Source organism: Eurypyga helias, unplaced genomic scaffold (genome assembly GCF_000690775.1).
Source record: "Eurypyga helias isolate BGI_N326 unplaced genomic scaffold, ASM69077v1 scaffold53, whole genome shotgun sequence".
Lineage (NCBI taxonomy): Eukaryota > Metazoa > Chordata > Aves > Eurypygiformes > Eurypygidae > Eurypyga > Eurypyga helias.
Window position 1 is genome coordinate 1,899 of NW_010240344.1, and position 17,256 is coordinate 19,154.

Consider the following 17,256-nt stretch of genomic DNA (forward strand, 5'->3'; position numbering starts at 1 on the left):
TGGAGCCTCCCCCAGGCTGAACAAGCCCAGTTCTCTCAGCCTTTCAGCACAGGAGAGTTGCTCCAGCCCTCTGAGCATCTTCGTGGCCTCCTCTGGACTTGCCTCAACCAGTTGATATCCTCCTTATGTTGAGGGTTCCACAGCTGGACGCAGCACTGCAGGTGGGGTCTCATGAGAGCAGGGTAGAGGGGGAGAGTCACCTCGCTTGACATGCTGGTCATGCTGCTTTTGAATATGGTTAGCCTTCTGGGCTGCAGACATACATAGCCAGGTCATGTTGAGCTTCTCATCAACCGACAAGCCCAAGCCCTTCTCCTCAGGGCTGTTCTCGATCCATTGTCCACTCAGCCTGTACTTGTGCTTGGGATTGCCCTGACCCAGGTGCAGGACCTTGCACTTGGCCTTGTTGAACTCCATGAGGTTGGTAGTGGCCCACCTCTCCAGCCTGTCCAGGTCCCTCTGGATGGCATCCCTCCAGCATGTTGACTGTGCCACACAGCTTGGTGTCGTCAGCAAATTGCTGAGGGTGCACTCGATCCCACTGTCCATGTTGCTGACAAAGATGTTAAACAGCACCGGTCCCAACGCCGCTCATCACTTGTCTCCACTTCATCATCGAACCATTGACCACAACCTGAGCGTGACCACCAAGCCAGTTCCTTACCCACCAGGTGGTCCAGCTGTCAAATCCGTGTCTTTCCAATTTAGAGACAAGGATGTTGCATGGGACAGTGTCACATCCTTTGCACGACTCCAGGTAGATGATGTCGTTTGCCCTTCCCTTATCCACATTTTTAAAATCCCCATTTAAAAATGCAGTAAGTTTTTTCTACACCAAGGTAGTAATTTCTGTTGGCTTTTTTATTAGTCATCATGACCTTCAGAGCAGGATTTCAGTTGAGTTGATTTAGCTATATCATTTTGCTATGCAGAAGAAGTTGTCTTCTCCTTCAGATACCTGAAAATAACTGGATGTTACTGACAGAATTGTTCTCCCCATTTTCTTTAAATGAAGTAACTTTAAGGTATTTGTGTGAAGGTATCTGTATGTTAAGCTTTATTTCTTTTAGCCACGTTTCTATAAAAACAAGTAGCTTAAAAGCATTTCCAAAATATGTGTCTTGATTTCAGCCCCAAGTAAGGGGAAAATATCTGGTAATATTTTGTTTTGGATAATTAGGACAAGGGCAATGAATTTAGTTTTATTTAATTTCATGGATTTTTAAGAAGAAACCTAAAACTGATGGGAACAATGTTTTTGGGGGTACAAATTTATGTTTTTCTTTCTAAAGCATATTCAGCATAATTTAAGAAAAGAAGAAAAAAAGGTGGTGAAAGGTTCTACCATGTTGGTTGGCTTCAGATTTGAAAAGCCATGGCCACATAATCCTCTCAAGCTGTCCCCAGAAGGGACAGGCTTCTTGCTTCCATTGTTCAGGTCCCAGTGAGCTAAACGGGTACTTTCTCAGCTGAAAACTAAGAACCTTCCTTCTTATGGGATACGATGTAGTGATGCAGTTCGCTGTGCAGCTGTATGAATGCTACCTGTAATACTTATTCCCTACCGCTTTCCCATGCGTATCAGAGAGGGATGTATCACATTTTTTCTGGCAGCACCCGTATGAGCCAGATTAAAATAACCATGTAACCCTAGCCTAACTTGTTCAGTTAACTTGGAAAAAGCCATAACAAAGAGGAAACAGATTGTTTTGCTTTAACTAACCTCTGGCCTATGTGCTTACATCTGAATTGCAGAGTATATTCCAAACTGAATAGACCTATGGTATCTTTACAGTTATTACAGTGCAGATGACTGATTTTTTTTCCTTTTATTTTTTTTTAATGATTTTCACAGATGAGCTGAGCTCCTGGATACAGCAGTCTTTTAAACATTATGTTACGCAAGAAGCTAAGCAGCACTTCAATGACTATGACAAAGATGGTGATGGATTAGTGTCTTGGAAGGAGTATAATATGCAGATGTATGATCGTGTAATTGATTTTGATGAGAACACTGTCCTGGAGGATCAAGAAGAAGAATCATTTCGACAGGTAAAATGTTTCAGCATCAGTTTCTGTAAGCTGTTGGCAAAAGGCATCAATGTTTGTTTATTGTGATGGAACAAGATGGGTAGAGAAACTGTAGCATCTGGCATATGTTTTAACACTTTCATCTATCCAAGATAGGGGAGTAATTAAAGGAAAGTAATGGTGTATTAAAGCTGCTACCAATAAAACAAAGACAGAATGAAATTGTACCTCCTGAGTATATTTTGCTCTCTGAGTGCAGTATAAGTGTATGGAGTCGTACCACAGAGCAGAGTCCCCAGCCATCACCTTAAAACAAGATGGCAATACATTACATGAGGTCTGTAGCCTCACCAGTGTCCTGCCTTAGGCAGGGACCAGTACCATTGGTGCGGGAGGTGAAGGAAGCCCTTTTACTCTTTAACCCCCTTTATTGCACTTTCCTATCCACTGTCACAGTTATTTCTCAAATACCTGCTGTGGGGTATCAGTGTTCCCTGCTTTAATGTTTTCTGTCCAACAGAGACCCACAGAAAAGCAATAGCAATTCAGACATTTTTAGCAATCAAAATACAACTCTTACAGATAAAACTGAATGTACAAACAACAGAAGTTATGGGTTAATTTCATATATGAAAGCAAATATTTGAGTGGAAAGGAAGAGGCAAGAGAGGCAGGGAGGGAAGGTTCACCAAGGATCACCACACAGCAAAATTTGTTTCCTTTCAAGTTACACGTTTATAAGTACAGGTAAGTATTTCCCATAAAGAGAATGAGTTTTTAGACGATTCTGGCCTGAGGTTTGTTGTTTTTTTTTTTCTGTGAAGGTTGCTTTGGCTGCTTTTAGTGAAGTAGTAGTAAATAATACAAGACGTTGGCGGCAGTGAAGCTAAATGAGACAGTGGGCAGGGGTCTTTACACACTGAAGAAACAAACTGTAAAGCTTTGGTGGTCACTTAACTGAATAATTACATAGCTTGTAAATAAAACAAGACTTTAAATGGGACTGCCAGTCAAAATATTGATCCCATGTTTGAGATATTGCCATCATAGATATATATGCTGAGCTAGAACTCCTACTCATTTATGCTATACTTTGCTTGTTAGGGTTTCCTCCCTGCTGACTTCTTCAACATATATTGTAAAGAGAATAATTAGCAGCATTGTAGAAGCATTACATGTCAGCCATCTTCAGCATTTTTCTTATATTTGGAAATTAGTGATCCTGCTCTAATCAAAATGGAAGTGTTAAGACTACGGTGTTTAGAATTGATGTCAAGTGAACATATGAATTCACCAGCAGGTGGCAGCCTTGTTCATCACTTCTTAAAAGCCACTGAAAAATAGACTTCTTCCCTCAGTAGTTGAGATTTACATTGCTGTTTAGTACTTTCTGTAGTCAGCCCTTCTGAATTGCCTTAAACTCTCAGCCAGCTTCAGCTTTTCGAAGAGTACATTTGATTATTTTGAAGAATAGTAAGATCTTATAGTCACACTATTAGTTATGTGTTATGTGCTGTATTAATGAGGTTAGACTGATTTTGAGAGAAGTGTCACTAAATAGGATATTAACTAGGAAGTACAATTTCAAATGGTTATTTTGCAAGTATTTGTGATCTCTGCTTTGCTGGCCACAGCAAACTTATCCAGAGTCACACGGATAGCACAACACACTTAATGATGGGGTTCCAAAATTTTTGTAGCTCACATCACATGCATTTTGAGTAGTGACGAGTGATTTTGTCTAAAGAGACTATGAAATGAAACGAGAGAAAAATATAACATATTTGCACATTTGGAATACAGAAACAGGAAGTGTACAACATTCAGAAATAAGAAGTTGCCTGCTTATTGTGAATATTTCTTATTTTTAAAAAGCATGCTAATACTTAAAATGGGTTAGAGAAGTGACTTTGCTTTGAAATATGCTCAGATGTAATGGACAACAGTCTTGCATTAAAGGAATCTGTCCAATCCTTTAGCACTTAAAATGGCTTCAGAAAAGACGTTTTACATATATGCTATTTCAAGACCTTCTTTGAACTACAAACAGCCCTTGATCTAAATGAGATATAGATCCAGAAGATTGAATGTCCTTAAAATGTAAATTTTGGAATTTGCAATGGCCACCAGGAATTATAATCATTGTACTCTACTAGGTTAGCTTGGGAATTGGTAACTTTTAGAAGATGAAGCATGTATAAGGACAACCATTCTTGGTCTTTTCATTATCTCCCTTTTGTGTTTTTGAAGCCTTGGCTAAGAGCGTGTTTTAAATGTCTCCCTAAATTGAAACCAAAGTAAGTTTTTATGCAGTTCTTAGAATAAACCTACCTCAATTAAAAGTGCTGTTCTTGTTGCTCTGGATGAGCTCTTTTTAGCGATAATATAACATCAGTATAATATGAGTAGGTAATGTGAAACAATTAATATCCTAATGAGCTTAGAGCCAGCTACTATAACGTTGTTTTTCCTTTTCATTAAGTGCTCTAACTAAATCTATTTTCTAAGCTTCATTTAAAGGAGAAAAAGCGTTTTGAAAAGGCTAATAGAGATGATGTTCCTGATCTAAATGTGGATGAGTTTGTTGCTTTTGAACATCCTGAAGAAGTGGAGTATATGACGGTAAGATCTGGAGGCCGTGCATATAGACACAACATCTTTTTAATGCATGTGCTTAGCCCCAGTTCCACAGGAAATGTGCTTTTGAGCAGTTACGTGTATTGCTTTTAGAGATCAAATTAAAAACTGGGTAACGTGTTGTGGATCCCGTGCTGGAGGTCAGGAGCTGGAGCAGTAGTTCAGTACTTTTCTCTGAAACCTGTTTCAAGAACTAGTATTGCACAACTATCCCAAACTTTTGGGATTGGCCTGACACAGCTATCTCTAAACTCTGTTAGGTTGGAAATGCATCAGTGAGATTTTAGCTTGAGGAAATTTCATGCCTAGTTTCAGATTTCAGGTCTAATTAGGGGGACTAACAGGAAAGATTTCTTTGTGCCAGAAAAGGTCAAATGCCCGTTACACTCACGGTGCTTACAGAGGCACAATAGTCACTTTTCTGGCCAAAAGTGAGCATTCAAACCTGTCTGAAGCTTTAATATTGACAGTACTATGGTCAGAGTTTGGGGGATTATTACTTCAGCCAGGAGCATTTTGTCATTGATCACCTGTTTCATCACTGCTGTGACTGTTGGTGTCAGTCAGTCAGTCGTTCATTCATTCATTCATCTCAGTACTGACAGTTGACCTCAGCTAAAGGTACATTGGTGCTTTCCTGGAACAGAGCTTTCGGTTTTGGTTATCTGATGCTGCAGAGCCAGCTGCCAGGAGGAGCGCCATGCAAAGAGGTCCTCTGTTCACCTTGGCATAACTGTTGGTTATGGGCAAACATGAAAAAACGGGACACGCTGGCTTCACTGGGAAACACAGGACCAAAAGCCCAACCAGTTTTCCTAGTGATTTCATAAAGTTGCAAAAAGGCAAATTAGTGGATACATCGCATGAAAAAAAGAAACATTAAATGAGATGATGATACAGCTTTGTACAAATTCATGTTTCTCGGCTACTTTTGTAGTTTGGAATTATGTTGAAGGGTTCCAACTCTATGTACACCTTTCAGGTTTGGTTTTCATAAAGCCCAACATCCTAAGCTTTAAAGAACAGATGGGTTTTGTTGCATGGGAACCAGTTACTGCACTAGTCTGCATAAAACACTAAAGCAGATTCGAGTGAGTCTTTAAAGAATACCTTATTGCTGTAAAATGATTTATTACTGTTTCTCTTGATTACAAGTTGCTAATTGTTCACAAATTGATCTTTTGCTTTTTTATGTATACAAAAGGACTTTGTCATTCAGGAGGCTTTAGAGGAACATGACAAAGATGGTGATGGATTTGTTAGCCTGGAAGAATTCCTTGGTGATTATAGAAGAGACCCAAGTAAGGAAAAAGGGCAGGGGCATGAAGGCAGAAACTGAACAAAAGCTTTTGAAATTGGGTGAATTGTATGCACCTTTATTTTCAACTTTTTACACCTCCACCTACACATTCTGAGTAACATTATCCTGTCTTTTAGAATATTTCCGTTTCCTGGTACTGGACATAGTAGGCCATTATTTCAGTCTGCCTTGTATGTATTTGGCAGTAGTTTGTGTCCAGCCCATTCCACTGTTTCTTTGCAAGTAACTTCTTGCTTTCCTAAAGACAAGCATATTCCTCATCACTACAAGTGCAGCTGAAATAAGATGCAGTTTTGCTGACTGAACACATCGGCAAAACCAGCCAGCATGAATGTAAGGTTAAACTTTGCTGGTCTTTATCAGCTTAAGAAGGCAGCTGTCAGCCTTGCTTTAGCAGGCTTGGAGCTGTGTGGGTTTTGAGAGAGGTGGAGGGGAAGCATGAGGAGTACACTTTCACTGTAGCAGATACCAAAAGCCTATCTGCTTTCACTTTCTGCTTTTTGGGTTGTTTTTTTCTCCCCACTCTTGCCCTTCCTTAAATTTGATCTATTCCTTCTTTAACAAGAAAAAGGGCACTTATCTGGTGTTTATCAAAACTCTAACTATGTTGCTAATAGATAAATATGTTATACATTGTATTTCATTTGCTACAAGACAGGGCAAATAGACCAGTAGCTTGAGGCATGTGGAAAGTCTGCTTGCTCCTAAGCAGTGCTAATTCTGAAGTGTGGACTCACCCTCGCTGGGGAAGATGTTTAAGCCACATGGGGATATGGACAAATAGGGGAATAGTCAGTTTTTCTTCACTCCAGTCAAGCACTTGGAATTTCACCTTTTATAACCATCTTTGTTTGCCAGAGCCAGTAAAAATGATAGAATCTTTTTCATGCTCCGACTTGAAAAAAGCTTTTCCAAGATGGTCTCTGAAGTTGTTGTAAAGGAGTGAAATTGTTGCTAGGGTCCTTGCAGTAATAGAGAAGATAACAGCTTTGCCATTAAAAGTGTTTAGCAAGAATTCAGAATCGGCTATCATTGTAGAAACTACTTCAGCTTTTCTCAAAATGGCCATTGCTTCTGCAGACTGTGTTCCTGCAAGGCACTTTAAAATGACTAATAAACTACGTGATGGGTCTGGTTTCATAACAGTCTTAGGGTTTTGGGCAACAGTGTATGGAGATTTGTGACATTAAGCGATAATCTACTCGCAAACTAGATGTTAGGAAGGAAGGAAAGAGCCTTCACTCTCTTTGTTCTTTTGTAATAGGAACCTAATTATTTTTAAATTGTTATTTGTCTGCTTGTGATGCCAACTGCTCTTGACTTTCATAAGTTTTAGGAAGTTTTAATCTCTCTTCATGCTTGTCTGCGATGTTTGTCAGTTTGATGAATTGCTTCTAAATTTCTCGGAGAGTTAAGAGACAAGTTTAAGATTGCTGGCTAGGTTGCAGGATGCAATACCAGCGCGTAGGGTAAGTATAAATCAAGTACACAAATAAACAAATAAATTAAAACAGTAAATGAAATTGCTTTGGGTATATTCCAGGTATTTTAGAAAACAAACAAATAAATTAGACAGTAAACTAATTTGAAAGCCTGCCCCTCTCTGTTGCCTGCCACAGATGGACCTCCCTTGATGTTAAAGCAGGGGAACAGACATTGGAATGTTATTAAAAACTTCATGTGGCCTTATAATTTCATAATCCCATATACTGCAAAACACTATTTACCTACTTTTTAGGACACTTGTTGATTTAAAGCTTTTCCCTACTTTCCTCCATCAGTTAAGTGTTGAGATGAGCAATGTCTGAGGCCTGTGTTGCTGTCATGTGATACTCCCAACATGGTATCTGCAACACGATTGTTACAGGTTAATGGGAGAGAGTAATCTTAGCTCAGTCAAGGTAAATACTGCAAATGTAAGATCTCTCTGTCATCCACTTTAACTTTTAGATAAGGTAGGAAACCATCTACTTGGCAGCACGTTCTCTCCACTATCATTCTGGGTTATTTGGAAATAATAAAATAAACAGTTCAGTTGATGATAAACCTTGACTTTAATGTCTGCTTAGTTCAACTGTAAATTTACAATCTTAATATTACCTTAGCTCTAAATTCTGGTTTAATCTAGACAAGTACTTTTTTCATATGTAAACAGATGCATTTATTTAATCTGTTGGGACTGGTCTGTAAGGCTTGTCTTCTTTAGTGAAATCACTTTTGTGTTAGGTTATATGAGATTAAGTGAATTTGCTCAGGAGAAAAGGTGAAAACATCTGCTTTGAGGTAAAGAGTGGCTTTAAACTTGACAAATGTTTCTTATTAGCTGCAGGGGAAGATCCAGAGTGGATACTTGTTGAGAAGGATCGGTTTGTGAATGACTATGACAAGGATAATGATGGAAAACTCGACCCTCAAGAGCTGTTGTCTTGGATAGTACCCAATAATCAGGGTATTGCGCAAGATGAGGTATGGGTTTTGACTGCTGTTTACATTTTACTTAATGCAGTAGAATTTTGAACAAAATAATAGATGCATTCAGATTTATCAAGTCTTAGCAGTTGAAAAAGATTGCTTTGTAGATCTTTTTGCATGGTTTTTAACCTTTTTTCTGTTTGACAAAGAATGCAGGTCCTTTAACTGCATTAGGCAAATTTGAAGTTCCTATTAATTGAGTGAAAGTTTGTATGTTAACAAAGTGCTTTCCTACATATTGAAATAGCTTATCTGGTTTGACTTGAGGGGACAGTATTTTAATCAGGTATTTCCTTAATTATTGTAGGTAAATCTCATGAGATATGCTGTTAAAAGAAGCTGTTATATACTGACAGCATAATTTTGAAAACAAAAATTGATCGCGATTCTTCTCGCTGGATAAATCACCATAATTTGTAGAACTAAAAGCTTGTCTTTGCTTAAGTGCAAGAAAATGGAAGTATTCTATGATTCAAGATGCTGTAATGATGACGATAATTAAAATGGCTTAATCAGGGGTAGAACGCCATAATAGGTTTAAGTGGATTCTCATTTTAGCTGTCGCTATTTTTTGTAGCAGGCAGTAGAAGCACTGAGTGTTCCAGAACAACCTATTTTAGAAAGCAGACTTTACAGTTACCGTTTGCAGCAGAGAGGATTTCTGCCTTTATGCTAGTAACTTTTGATCTTAATTTGTCTGGGTCTTTTTCACTCGCACTGGAGGATTTTGGTGTTCAGAATGGCAGGAACACCAGGTCCTCCCATGCCTCCACAATTCCTGGTAAAGACAGGAGATGCTTTGTGTCAAAGAACATAGCGTGTCTGCTGTGTTGGACTATCTCATTACCAAGGTGTCCCCCCCTCTTCCTCTTTCTGGTGACAGAAAAAGCAAAGTGGCTAGCACGCAGCACTGGGTGCTCACGTAGCTGACCTTGTAGGAAGCAGAGCTAGTAAATTGCTCTAGTAGTATTTCTGTAAATGTGGACCTGTAAGCCTTTGCGCAGACTTTTTTTAACACCTGACTCTTGAGGGTGATTGGTTCTTATTTCACAGAAGCGGTACTGCTTAACTGAGATGAATTCTGTGGTGTTGAGTCCACTCACACCTTTGGTGGTTTGCTTGGTTGTTTTCTTTTAAGCAGTTCTTCACTATTCATTTAAATTTTACCTTACAGCAAGGCCATGCTGTAGAATTAGCTCAGCTCTGAGAGAAATTTTTTATTTTATTTCCCTAATGTGCTATTTTTTTTCTCTTTGGTTAATATAAGGGCTTAGCAAAGTCACCTGTCCTAAAGAGAAGGTGGCATTGACTTAAGTCATAAACTGCTGTTCGAAAGCTGAATATTGCAGTTTCATTTTGGCATTTCAAAATGACTCAAGAAACCTTGGTAGCTAAATGATATAAAAATAGAAAAACTACTATACATTCCATTTCCAGGGATTGATATGTGTTTACCAAGATGTTTGTCTTAATAATCTTTTAGCTTTTGCCATGCAGAGTGCTTTTAAAATCTGCTTAGCTGACATTAGACCCTGTTACTTTCTTCAGTCTTTTTTGGTGATGTAGTCAGCTTAAATGTGAGTAATATTTAATTAGGAAAAAAAGTCACTAAGCAATTACATCAAGTCAAACCAATGAGAAAAAGTAGGAACAGAAGGATTCTCTAAATCACTGTATCTGTAGATGTTTAGCAAATAAAACCCATGTAATGCTAGGACTCCTCTGTTTCTCAGAAATAACAGGTGCACTAGGGGCTGCTGTAGTACATTGTTAGCTTTGAGCTATGTCATACTTGGGAATAAGCCGCAAGGAAGATATTCTGCAATCAGTTCTTTGTTCTACTGCTGAACTTCCCTCCTTTTGTAATATATAAATAAGCAGTAAACCTGCAAATTGTTTTAACTTGCAGTATCATTTGACAGTGTCATGGTGTAATATTTAGAAGCCTTTTCCAGAAAAGCAAACTTGGGTTTTCAGTAGATGAGGGAAAACATGAATTGCTACCCAAAGTTGACACTCCTATGCATAGCTGGCTTATCTTGTCCGCTGTTAAAGCTGGAAAACCCTTTATCACGGTGGATGTAAAATACTTTCCAGTTACATTTTAATCATGAATTACAGCCATGGAGCATTTTTTGCAAATGGTAAATAGATACAGAATATCCAGCTGCAAGTCTCTATCCCTACGGTTTTTTTTTTTTAATATGCACATATGATGGAAAAGTGAGTCTGCACAGGTTCAGGAAATAAAAACTGGCTTAGCACAGTAGGCACCGCCAGAGCTGAAAGCAGGCGTGCCTACAGCTTGACCTGGGAGCTGTAAACGATGCTTATCTTGTCAGCCACGGGGTAAGGATGTGACTGAGATACCCCGTGCACCTTCTGAAAGAGGATGCTCAACTTGAAGGCTGTATTGGCTCAAATCCTAGCTGAGGTCCCTCACACCGAGGACTTGCTATTGGAGCTGTCTTTCAATAACTGAATGTCCAGAGGGCCCCTCTGAAGTCACAGGGTGTCAGCGGGCACGCTGAGCTTGCAGTTTCTGCAGATCGTGTACTGCACTCGCCCACGGGTTTCAAGGACTAGGGCTGATCCAGGAAGATGATTAATCTTTGCTGGTTTAACACTGTCTTCCACTCTCAAAGTAAAGCTATGGGTTTGACACTGATTTGTTCCTTTAGAGTTGATAGTGAGGGTCGGGATTTGATATGATTGTGCCACCACATAAAAGAGGTGACGGAGACAAAGCAAGGGGAGAAAGGCTCTGTTCTGAACGGGCAATCTTGTCTAGCTTGTTACACGGGATGGTCTTGTGGCAGGACTCTGACAAGCCATTCCTAAAGCATTGCTTATAAATAATGTCTGTTAACTGGGCACATTGTGTTCCGTTTATTTTAAAGGCTCTTCACCTTATTGAAGAAATGGATTTGAATGATGATAAAAAGCTTTCTGAAGCAGAAATTCTTAAGAACCAGGATTTGTTTCTTAACAGTGAAGCAACGGATTATGGTAGGCAGCTTCAAGATGAACGTTTCTACCATGAAGAACTTTAGATTATTTATTTTGTAATCTGGTTTTCTTCCCTTTATTTCATTTGGAGCTTTTGTTAAAAGCACCCATCAGCTACGTTGCAAGTTTTATGCTGTAATTACAGTACACTAATGTTTGTGTAAATAATTTGCATTCAAAATTTAATTGCCCTTCTGCAGAGTTCCTTGGGCCTCTTCTAGCCTTCAAAATTAATGTTAAATACTTACTTCCAAGATTATTTAACATTGAAAAATAAATTACTTCAGGGGTAGTACTGTATTGTGAAGAGTTGTTCCACTGTACTTGAAGGAAATGGAGAATCTCTATGATTCTGAAAGAATGCAAAACATAGTAACTGAGAGACTACTATTTTTTCTAATCAATTTAATTAGGGTGGGGAGCGGGGAAGATGGGGAATGTTTATCGTCAGTATTTACTGTGTTTAATTTAATAGGTTTGAAGAAACAGTTAGGTTAATGCCTCAGGTGTTTGAAGAGGTTTCTACTTAATTTTAAATGGTTTCTATACTGTGTTTTAATGTATCATAAAACTTGCTATTTTTACATCTATAGACAATTATTGTTTTTAATGTACAATTCTACAGCATTAGCAATACAGTGGTATTTTACAATGTTAAGACCTCTTCATTTCTTGGATTAAAATTTAGAATATTCTGTCTTTCTCCGTTTTGTCCTTTTATTACGTATTGCGGGTCACCCATAGCAACACCTTGAAACAGGAACAACGTACCCAATGTATGTGATGTGCAATGGCAACAATTCTTAGGTTCTATGAACCAAAGACGCATCATCTCACCCGGATGTTAAAGAAGATTCAAAAAAAGCAAAGTGTGCATTTAGCATTTGCTGGACAAGTTTGAGAAAACAGTTGAGGGGGGTGTGGTTATTTATTTGGGATATATGGAACACTAAAGCATCAAGACATTGCCTAATATTTGTAGTAATCACCTCTAAAAGTTAAGTTAGGTTGAAAGCTCCACAATTACAATTCATAAAAGGAAGTACTGTCCCATTATGTGATTATGTGAAGTAGTCTGAAAGGTTAATGGCCTGACAGACTCAATTCAGGGAAGTACATATATTAGCTTTTTATCTCCTAGAAAGTCACAGAAATTGGCTGAGTATTCTAAACAAAGACAAAGCCTCGCAGAGTAGATTGTGTAGAATGTATTAGATTTTTTAAATTCCTAGATAATTTAACTGCTGTGATGCTTTTGCAATGTTACTCTTGACTAATGTTTTCCTTTGCCCAACTCTCTTTTTACTAAGTGAAAGCAACCAGTTCTGCCTTGTTTTTTGCCCAATATACCACCTCTTAATTATTCTCAGAACAAACAGGAAGTTCCATTTGGCATAACTGTTGAAGTATCACCATTAGAAGGTTAGCAATTTTGATTCAGAACAAAACTACATGTACTTTTACTGTATTTTTTTAGATATTATAGTGATAGAAATTCAAAACCCTTTTTCAATTTTAGTGGTTGGGGGTTTTTTCAACCCCTATTCGTTTTTTTTTTTTTTTCAGTTTCTGGGAATGTGAGTACAACTGTTGCCATGTTGGTGGTGGGATCTGATTTTAAAAAATAAAAAGTCTAAATCCATCGTGTCCATGAATATTAAAACAGTTGTTGTCATCTTTGTTGCTTTGAAATATACTCAAAATTGCCCATTTGTTTTTAGTCCTTACAGCATTTTTAAACACGTCGTAATGACAGAATCAGCTGCGTACTCAGTATTAATACTGCTGTCATTGGCTTGAAAATTAAACTTGCAAAACAAGAAGAACAAAAGAGTGCCTGTGGAAGGATGCCACTGTCCTTTGCTATTCGACTCAGCTCAAAGTAATTTTCTGGATTGCAATGATTTGCATAAACTGAGAATAAGAAGAGGTATAGCAAGACTAGTAAAATACCAAACAGCATAGCATTTTTACAGTCTGCATCTCATAGTCTGTTCCAAACATCCAATTTATTGCTTACTTTAATATTTCTGTAAGGAAATCATGTTAGATATTATTAGGGCTCAGCTCACTGTAAAACAGAAATAGAACTACAGCTTTCGTCACTTCGCAGCTCTTAATGCAATTACAGAAAACTGGTACTTCAAAAGGAAACAATAAAATTGTTAATGGAACTGAAGTGTGGATTTGGAGAAGTGCTAAGCTCAATCTTTCAATAATGTATTCTGTTGAATGTTTCTCTAATTCCTTGACTAAGTTAATGTAGCCTTTTGATTTCTAACGTTTTTAACATGAGGCTTCTTTCACTTCAGCAATAGAAGCCTAATAGTGCTCTCACAACCTTAGAAAGAGTTGTGGCTTTTGGTTGGTTAATCTAGTGTTTAGGTTGCCCAAATTGGCATTCCACCACTTAAATTTAGTGATGTCCATCCAAATATTCTACACGAGAGCACCGGTATTTTCAGGGTTGTGCACTGACAGAGTCCCTTACCTGGCATATTTTAACTCTACTGGGAAGAAGTGCAGTGAAGTGAAGTATGTCTTACAACTTACAACTGATTCACTGTAGACAGAAATTAAGTAGAAACTTTAATGACTCAGAGCAGGGATTGCAGCAGTCCAGTGCGGCATAATTTATTCTGTCTGTTTACAGAAGGAAGGACTGGTACTGAATCTGGGATTACCAGAGCCCGTGAAAGTCCCACACAGTGTAACCCAGGTTAGCCTAGTCCTTATGTTTCCTGTTGGCCCTGTTTGTAGAAGGTTCAGAGCGTCTTTGTTTGGTGAAGGCCAAGAGCAGTGTCTGGTAGCTCCTCCCCCCCGCTAGTTTATACAGAAGGTTTTCCGCAGCCTCCACGCTTCAGCTATAACCACATGTGCTCAAGACATTTTGGAGCACAGGTCTGTCTTGCGCTGTTCTGTCATGTAAACCGACGCTGCGTTTTGAAAAAGCCTCCAACCACTGTATCCTACACATCAAATAGACCTCAGTGTTGTACTAAAGAATCCTGTTCTTCCTTACGCACCTCTACTCCAGCACCATACAGAACGGAGACAACTGGTAGCCAAGAAAGCAGACTGAAAGTCTCCTTGGGCCTGGTTTCATAGCGACGTAACACTTCGGCTGTCTCTCTCTGTTCCTCTCTGTCCCACCGCTGTGGGAACTTGGATACCTTTCTCACTTTAACACCAATCATAAACCTCACCAAGAAAACCCAGGTTGCAGGGATATTTTAGAAAGCAAGAGCACATTCAGCTAATGCTACATTTGATCCTAGAATCCCCTTTAGAGGAGTGAGACTTTTTTCGGTCAAACTGCTAAACTTCGACCTGTGGAAGTTTTATGAGCACAGTTCAGGTTACAGTCAGGTGGAACAGCTCAAAACAGCCAGTCTGGAAAAATCCAAAAAGATCAAACTCAGAATTGAAACCTCAGCTTTGACTTACAGGAAGAGTAAAAGGAGAGATGGTGAAGGTTAATAAGCGTCACATTTTCTTTGTCAATACACTGTGGTTGGAGGTGGAGAGGCATCCTACTTCAGCACATTGTACTGAAGGTCTCTGCCCTGTTACATCTCATCTCACTTCGTAAGCAGTACATGCAGAATATTCCCAATTCAAATATTAAAGCTGGTGAAAGCACTTTGTATCCATGTAATAACCACTCGGGTTTCTTAGAGAGAGATCAGCATTTTGTTGGCAAGGTAACCTCATTCTCATCCTCAAAAGTGGTTAACCCTAATTCAGGGGCAGTTCCCAGCGGTGTGGGAATATGCATTAGAATGATTCTTTGGATAATGTCTAAGTGAGAGAGACTTTCAGAGGCACAAATCCTAGCTAAACTCAATGAAGAGAACAAAATTACTCTGCTTGTTCCAAAATCTTTCCATTTACAGAACCGAGGATCTAGCAAAATGTGGTTTCTAAACAAACTTTGCATGTAAAAATGTCAGGTGACCAGGGCAAAGAGAGAATAATAGGACAGCAAGGAGATGAAGTATCAATATCGCAGAGCTTAGATTTCTAAGTTTTCCAGGACACCAAGCAGCTCATACATTTAGTACCTACAAAATCACATCCTGCCAAAACCACAGCTCAGCTCCAGGAAAGCGGATGAGTGACACAACAAGCAGAATTACATCGCTGGTATAAACAAGTCAGACTTCTCTGAGGTGCACAATGAAGCAACGAGAGGCAACAATCACAAGTTCCAGCAAGGGAAATTTCTGATGACATGAAAATTTCACTGTAGTGGGGGTTAAGCAGCGAAATGGGCCCAGAGAGGCGATGGAAGAATTTCCACCCTGGATATAGTCAGGGCTCAGAAAGGCCCTGGGCAATGTGATCCGTCCCTGAAGTTAGTCTTGCTTGGAGCAGGAGATTGCAGTGGAGACTCCTCCTGCACAGAGCAGGAGGCACGGAATAATCTTGTGGTCCTGTCTCAACCATGTGGCAACACATGTTTACTTTTCTATATGTTGTAAGTTATTTTGAGTATGCAACATTCCCAACTACAAGCTGTTCTTTCCTCCTGTGTCTTAGAAAAACCCAGCTTGCTAGGAGCAATAAGAAAAACCTCTCAGAAGGTGAACACTGATCTCAATGTTGGTTTTAAGGTAATAGTTGTTGTAATACGCATTATACCTTCTCTGTACAGAGGGTAGTGCCCCATGCAAAGTGCTTTGTGCTGTTCTCACAGGAAGAAAAGTCACATTAATTAAAGGGTAATTCCTCAAGAATTTGGTGCTTAAAGCAGAATCCTTTGTGCTGCATAAATGCTGCTCACGTGGATGTGTACCAACACACACAACAGTGTGTACCAACAGTGGAGGTGTCATGAAATATTTGCTCATGAAGAATGTTATTTTACCAGCCCCGCCGATCTATCAAAGCAAAAAGGAAAGAAGTTAAATTGTTAAATTTAAAAGAAAAGAAGTTAAAAGAAAAAGTTAAATTGTATGTGGTAAAATATCTGAGTATGCGTTTTCTCAAACAGGTACAGGATTACCGTGCTAATTGGCACTAAACAACTAGTTTGTCTGAACTGTGTAAGTAACATGTTGTCTAGAAATTAAGACAAATACACTTTAATATTTAAGACTCTTTACACTAATGCAAATAATTTATCTAGAAAAGTTTGGGTTTTGAAGATTTTTTTGAAAGATCTTTCAGATGTTCACGGTTGACTTGCTACAGTTTGGCATTTCTGCACAGAAAAAGAAATGATAAAACAATTGGTGCTGTTTCTAAATGGGCAGATATGCAGACTGTTTGCTAAAGTATGCTGAAGGAGTCTGAAGCGTTGCCTCCCATGATGCTAAGCATTCACTGTATTACTACAGAAGGGACGTTTTGCGCACAGACAGACCTGCTGGACATGATGTATTTTGGACAAAGGTCCAGTGGTTTGAGAGCAGCTAAAAAGGCCATGATTTTTCACAAAAGATAGCAGCGTCTTTGCACATGCCAGCCCTAACAGCTGTTGCCCTTGTGCATACCCCCCTGTAGCCTCAGTCAAGTAAGATGATTTTTTTGCAAAGCATATCCTAAACTGTCTAATTCGGTCTAATGTTTCTGTGAACTTGAAGCCTGCTTTCTTTCCAGAACTGCAGTATTCAGAGAGTCCTTGCTGAGAGGTGGAAACCTCTTCAGCACTGCAAGCATTGCTTCCTTGGCTAATGAATATGCAAAACTTGCATATGAATAGTGATTTCCTTTGAATTAATGGCATGGAGAAAGCAAGTGTGTTGGAAAAACATAAAAAAGATGTCAGAGAAATAAAAAAG

At 39.0% G+C, this 17,256-nt stretch overlaps 1 protein-coding gene across 1 annotated transcript; it reads left to right on the forward strand.

The window, feature by feature from the left end:
• Positions 1-1,855: 1,855 nt before the first annotated feature.
• On the forward strand, positions 1,856-12,166 carry RCN2 (reticulocalbin 2, EF-hand calcium binding domain; the record flags this gene model as incomplete). Its single annotated transcript, XM_010148399.1, has 5 exons — positions 1,856-2,052; positions 4,552-4,653; positions 5,873-5,969; positions 8,313-8,455; positions 11,362-12,166. Coding segments are annotated over 5 exons (692 nt in total), but the record flags the coding sequence as incomplete, so codon positions are not given.
• Positions 12,167-17,256: the final 5,090 nt, after the last annotated feature.